At 32.9% G+C, this 7,394-nt stretch overlaps 1 protein-coding gene across 1 annotated transcript in view; it reads left to right on the forward strand.

The window, feature by feature from the left end:
* Positions 1–7,159, forward strand: part of LOC147067170 (protein amalgam-like) — a 281,872-nt gene extending 274,713 nt beyond the window's left edge. Inside the window, exons 11-13 of the mRNA XM_085954904.1 lie at positions 370–568; positions 3,337–3,381; positions 6,050–7,159. Of these exons, the coding sequence (XP_085811030.1) occupies positions 370–568; positions 3,337–3,381; positions 6,050–6,162 (357 nt within the window). The 3' untranslated portion in view covers positions 6,163–7,159. The remainder of the gene's footprint in view (positions 1–369; positions 569–3,336; positions 3,382–6,049) is intronic.
* Positions 7,160–7,394: the final 235 nt, after the last annotated feature.

Genomic DNA, 7,394 nt, shown 5'->3' on the forward strand with positions numbered 1-7,394 from the left:
GGGCATCACACAGGATTTACTTTGGTCATTATAACGTACCCATATAATATAATGTTAACGTTCAAATTTTGCCACAAATTGATTACCAGCCCGCCCCACCATACTTTTTCGCCATACTAGCCGGCTTCACCATATTTTCATATAACCTGCCGTCCCTAGGAAAGATATCATAATTCGTGATATGTTTTTCATCACGCATTATTAGTTTTGCTATACCATGCGTAAAAACATTCACTAATCCATAAACTATTAATAATAATTTATAAACTGATCAAAGACCACAGATTTTAGGTATAATTATTAAAATCTTCTTAATCCACTGGAATGTGTATATAATACATTATTGGTACCCACCGCTATCACTTTCAGACTAAACCGGAACACGACCAAATGGTGAAGGAAGAAGACTGGATCGTTGTGAAGCCTAACATCCAAGAGCCAAATGCCAACATATATACCGTGAGGCACGCTCTTCAGGACTTACAGCCCGGTAAATATGCAGCGATACTCCGCTCACAGAACGAGCACGGATGGAGCGAGTTCTCACAACAGCAAATGTTCGATGGCGGTTAGTATATCAAAAATTACCTAGAAATTTTTTCCTCAATGTGAAATAAACTTCTACCGCACCAAAGAATGATTCTGGGAAATGGATTTATATAGGTATATGTCATAACTTACATTATTAGCCCAATTGCATCAAGACAAAAAATCAAACCAAAATTATACCCCAATTACACGCGCATGGATTTACTGTCTAGTGGTATGGCAATGTTAAAAGTAAACATCTGGGTCTGGCAAATACACATTGTTTTTCAATGTGTGTTTGGAGTCACAATATGGACCTAATACAGTAAAACCTCGTTAATATGAATTCCATGGGACCGAACATCAAAAAAAATTCGAATTACGAATTATGAAATGTATGGGGGAAAAATATTAAAATTTTGAAAAAAAAAAATTTGATTTTCATTAATTTTGTTTCCGATCATAGATTACCGAATTAGGTCATAAAATGTCAGGATTATATTTATTACCTTCTTAAAATAAGAATTTTTGATTTTTTAAGAAAAGTCTGTCACAATTTTCAATGATTGTTTCATGAAATAGTGTACTTTATTACGATATATTGAATATTTTTGTATGCCAGGGACTCTGAAATCATTTCGAATTACGAAATTCGAATTAAAGGTATGGTTTTATATGAAAATAATGTTCAAGGGACTTTTTTTTCGGGAAAATTTCGAATTACGGCGAATCTCGAATTATCACTGTTCTTACTAACGAGGTTTTACAAACATCCATTCCATGGAGGTCTATGGTCTTGGGATCAGACATGATCAAAAAAAATATTCCATTCACCAAATAATTTTAAAGTTTAAATGCGATTGGGTTAATACAATAATTAACATTCTTTGGCTGTCTCTTATCGGTTCCTCTGATATTATTTGCTCTACTATGTTACATATTATGTATTATGTTCCACACGCAACGTTTAAAAGTGCATTTAAAATCATATTTTTTTACCAAAAAACATGTTAGACATTATAGAGAGTGGTAACCCCAAGTATCTTTTGATTTTTCAGTTTTTATTATTATTTTAATAGATTTCATTTATGTTTCTAATATTATTTTCTGCAAATACGTTAACTGAATATTTTTTTTACATTTATTACCATGGATGTGCAATAGTTATTCTGTCAATCACAGATCTGTTACCATCGTAATAATACATTGGTAAGACGTGTGAACCAATGTATAATTATAATCATGATTAATTATTGACCAAAGCAGAACCAGTTTGATTTTTGTTTGAAATTCACAACTTTTAGCAATGTGCTCCAGTAAACATATCGCTTTTTCATTCCTATACCTGATAGAGGATTAGACATCTTTCAACCGACCTAGCAAGCATGCGATTCAAAATATAACTTTTTTCAGGTTTGTTTTTGAAGCAAGGAAGCGTGTTGCATATAATAATTGTATTTAATTATTTTTAATGTGCTTTGTCGAATATGTAAATTAGTATCAAAATAAATATGTTTGGTTGGATGTGACTTAACGGCCCACGTGCTCGTCGTAGGTCAAAATTGAGTTTTTATTGTATTTTCAAACCATGATCCTGGACACTCCTTAAACGTTGTAGATAATCTATTTATATAATTTTAAAGCCTTATTATCCTTTATAGTTATTTTAAACATTTGATGACTGCATAAAGTATTTTTGTTACATAAAATAGTATTCTTTTAAACCTCTCGCTCTAATGTTTTAGAATATAGTCATATTTCGGTACATAACTGTGTAGTGGTGTTAAGATTTTTTACATTTATTAATTTTTAGACGCATTTATAAAACCATTAGTATAATTTATTACGAGATAATTTTTGTAAAATATTCACGATAAAAAATTATATTGATAATCTCTGTGATCCCAAACTAATACTAATGGTTTTATAAATGCGTCTAAAAATTAATAAATGGAAAAAATCTTAACACCACTGCACAGTTATGTACCGAAATATGACTATATTCTAAAACATTAGAGCGAGAGGTTTAAAAGAATACTATTTTATGTAACAAAAATACTTTATGCAGTCATCAAATGTTTAAAATAACTATAAAGGATAATAAGGCTTCAAAATTATATAAATAGATTATCTACAACGTTTAAGGAGTGTCCAGGATCATGGTTTGAAAATACAATAAAAACTCAATTTTGACCTTCGACGAGCATGTCCCCCCTTAAATGAAGTATCTTTTATCAATTACCTACCATTACACCCCCTCAAATCGAAATCATATCTGCCGTTCACCGTCAAGTACCATAAGTCTGAGTGTGACTACTTTACCCATTTCACGATATGTTTAAAATGTCTTTCACTATTTTCTCGTTGGTGAAAAATGAGTTTTCAGGTGACTCACACCTTCACCTATTTTTTCAAAGGACTAAATAGTATGCATTATGAATGCAATTGTCAAAAAGACAACTTAATAAAAATTAAATATTTTGCTTGCATGAATTTCATAAAATATAGTTTATCCATTTGTATTTTTTACTCTACGCAATGCGATCAACCACGAAATGTTTCGCGATCAACAATTTGTCGATCTATTCCGTTTCACCAAAAATTCCCCTATTTATATTATACATCCATGGTGAAAACATTTGTGCACTTTGTTATTTAATACTATAATTATTTTCAGTTCTAAATCTTAATAATATAATCTCATTCATATTTATCACTGGCAATACTGGTTTATGACGAGCACTGTTTGCTTTTTGATTTCTGTTCCTTTTTTTTATTTGGGTGTTTTGCTTTTTATTATTTCTTCAGATTATGAGAGCAACGAAATAAGGGCTGACGAAAATCTCCAGGAAGGTAATTATCGTTGCACTCTTTATTGATTTCAATTATTTTTATATTTAATTTTTTCCATCATGTTGATACTTCTTATTAAAGATTATCTGCCATTCTTATTTTACTACCGCCACTTACATATTTATATCACAAAAATCATGTGTGGCATATGTACTAAACTTATGATCATGTCATGTCATGTGAAACAAAACCAGATGTGATCTTTTTCTATGGGTGACCACAGAGACACATTAAAATTAAGTTTTAAGAGCGTACATAAGTTAAATGGCAAATAATTTTCTACACTATGTGGAATGAAATTTCGGGCCGCATTGCCATTCGGAGAGGGATAGTCGACCTGTTTGCACGTCAATTTCTTTTGTGATGGAGTCGGATGAATGTATTCTTAAATCGTGTAAAGATGACTTAAAAACGTTCCGCATGTACTTGAAAAAGAAAACATGTCAATGAATATACTATTATTATTACGAATATAATAATAAACATAACATAAAAAGGACGCATGTTGAATTTTTATGATGAATTATATTTCGTTCGGTTCGCGTCATTTGCACCCGCAATCCGCGCATCGCCTAGTCACGATCTTTTTAGACCATGCCTAAGCTGAGGTATAATAGCCTTAACTGGTTGTCAATATTTGAAAAATAGATGTTGAAGAAACCTTCTTGTATAGTGATGGAGACGCATAAGCATCAAAGAAAATGGACCGCTAATTTTCATACAAACTCCCGAACACAATCTCGGGTTCTATTTGTTTTGTTGCATACGTTCTATTGTCAAACTGAAATTGCCTTCAGTGATATCACAGAAGGCTTCATCTGGAAGAAGATTCAACATTTTTGTTTGAGCATAACATTTGAATTAGGTAACATTAGGTTATAAACAACAATTTCAAAATGATGAATCTATTTTTGGGAATACAATGTTTGACTGTTGTAACAAAATCAAAATCACAATGTAAAATAGTCTTTGATAAAAGCAGTCAGTCCCCTTGGAATTTTACATTATTTCGATTACATAACGCATTACGTTTGTGATGGACAAATCGCAGAATATCCACTTCTGAATCTTCAAGTTCCCATTTTGTTTTTCAAAGAGTATTTGGATCCAGAGCATTCACTTAATAATGTGTTAAGCAAGTCCGCGAGTGGAGAACTACAAGGTTCTAAGTGTTTGTCCTTGGAGAAACAAAAGTAACAATGAGGCAGCTTAGAATACTACTTCATTGTTGGGTTTGTTTTTTCAAGGACGAACACTTAGAACCTTGTAGTATTCGGCTCGCGAGTCGCAAGTGGAGAACTACAAGGTTCTAAGTGTCTGTCCTTGGAGAAACAAAAGTAACAATGAGGCAGCTTAGAATAGTACTTCATTGTTGGGTTTGTTTTTTCAAGGACGAACTCTTAGAACCTTGTAGTATTAGGCTCGTGAAGTGGTTAAAAACCATTTCTCGTAAAAAAAACTAAATCTAAGATCCACCATATCGGATGGTAGAAGCAATGAAAAAATATGTGTCTACCTACCAGTGGGAAAGAGTCGAAGTAGGCTGGATGTCCAACAAAAATAGTGTACACTTCAGTCATGGGTACTTATTTGTTTTCATTGAACTAAGAATACAAATGGCAGATGGTGTTGGTTAGTTTTTAAAATTCAATTAAACCCTGCCTAGCCAAACCAGAATACCTAGTGATACCGGGAAGAATAGATTGGAGAAGCTCACATGTATGCTGGCAGCGTTCTTCACGAGTATCACCTTGATTGAGGGTTGTGTGGACATCAGGACATATAATTCAAGATAAAACACGTCTTTGATTTGACAATTTCCCTGCGCAGGGACGTTTAATTACATTAACTTTTCAGACATTGGTTGGATTACATCATTAATTACACTTGCACAGGAGTCTTAGATTTATATATCGCACAGTCACTATGTGGGAGCACGTGTTTGAACACATTGGCCAAACTGGCGCGAAAACGTTTTGTCGGGGACGCGACGCGTGGTTTTGAGGTGGTTATAGGGATTATTAATAACACAATAACGGGGAAAGAGATTCACTAACTTATCATATTGAGGCAAGCGTGGCCAGGCCACGCCGAGCACGTGGTCCTGGACACCTACCACTCTCCCGGGAGAATTTGTACTGCCAGCAATTATCTACGACGGATCTATGGGTGATGAGGCAAGAGGGAGGGGCAAAGGGATGAAACAAAAATTACGGTAAATTTTTGTTTGTCTCTCGGCAAGTTACCATTTCCTAGTAGCTGGGCTTAGGTATTCGCCCTTTTTGCCGCTGTTGAAATGTCCCGTGGCGATGTTATTTCGTAAATCAGGGGTGGTGAACCCTAATTCGAGGGCGTATGATTAGGTTGTGGATATGTGATTTGAAACTGCGGACCGGGGGTTTTTTCCATCTGGTGACACTAGATAGAAGAATATTTTTATGGTTTGGATTGGGCAGAGTTTAATTGAATTTAAAAAACTACCCCTCACTATCTGCAATCTGTATTCTTAAAATCAAATAAGCATGTCTGACAAAAATTTGTGTGCACTATTAATGCCAGATCTCCACAACCTATCTCCACCCTTAGCCACTGATACCTACCTACCTAGAGTGTGTTCAGAATGTATACAATAATTATTTATTTATTTACCGTAATTTTGCATTTACAGCTCCAATGGCAGAAGTAGCCGCCAGTGCAATCAATATTCAGCACTCACTATTCATCACAGCGGCAACATTACTACTGTCTATGTTCACGATTTCCCTAGTCAGGATATATTAAGAATTTTATGTATATGGTTTGTTCTTATAAGTTAAACGGTCCATCAGAATGTTGTTGGCAAATAATTGTTGTTGAAATTTAATTTCGCTATTATTATTTGTGAAAATCACGAATTTTCAGCTGTGTATAATCGTACTTTTCCAGTAAAAATGTTTGTATAAAACACAGTCCTCCTAAAATCTAAGCACATACCTTACTATATGGGTATAAATTATGACATAATATAGACAGTTTAATATCTGTTCTTTTCGACAACAATTTATTCTGTTTGGTGAAGGTAAACTGAGTCAGAGTAGCGTACATCCATATTGTATGACTGACCTTGTAGTAGTGTTGATATTAAAATGTCTCAGTCATTTGTCAATCTTTTGACATGAATGCCATGAAAGAAAGTGCTGTTACTACACAGAATCACTGAAACAATAAGAATTTTATTGGTAATGATCTAAGATTATAGCTTCTAGAGTAAATACAAAGCCAATGATATTATTAATGTTTTATTTCTGTAACGGACTACCGTAGACTTCAATTATTACACCCCTGTTTAAAATATTATACTAATAAATAATCAAATATTTTGCCGAGGATTAGCAATCTCTTATTAATCCGCGTTTCTGCCAGTGTACAGAATAATTATTATGTTTCAAGAATGCACATGTTTACTTACATACTTATATATTATATTTTTTCTACTCTTTTTCACACAGATATGAGTAGTCAAAATATAACATACATTATTATTATATAAATTCAGTTGACCCTTTACAAGCAACTGTATTTTGTACAAACATTGTTTAAATAACGCTGGTTTAGAATAATATTATTATACATAATATATCGCGGGTAAAAAGAGATTTCTTTTTAATTTAACTCTTAATTATTTTTTTAAACGTATTACTCTGTACATTCAAAATTAAGTTTACCTTAGTCGATCCTGACTGTCGGAAGTTTTTTTTTTCGATTATTCCTCTCGTAACGAATTAGACAGATAATCTCGAAACCTATTTCTTTTTTCATTTATTTATTTTTAAATATAAAATTGTATTATATTAATTTTAACATAGTTGTAAAAACACAATGTTTACTTAGTTTCATAGAAGCTGTACTTAGTTTATGTATTCTTTATGGTAATTTTTAGGTATAGTAGGTATAAATACTGTTTATTTTTGTATAATATATATCTGAACTGTACCTTACCTGGTGCATTGTCCTTTTTCTACAAAACCCTAGTT

Source organism: Rhyacophila brunnea, unplaced genomic scaffold (assembly GCF_057557595.1).
Source record: "Rhyacophila brunnea isolate RB1 unplaced genomic scaffold, BYU_Rbru_1.0 scaffold_4, whole genome shotgun sequence".
Lineage (NCBI taxonomy): Eukaryota > Metazoa > Arthropoda > Insecta > Trichoptera > Rhyacophilidae > Rhyacophila > Rhyacophila brunnea.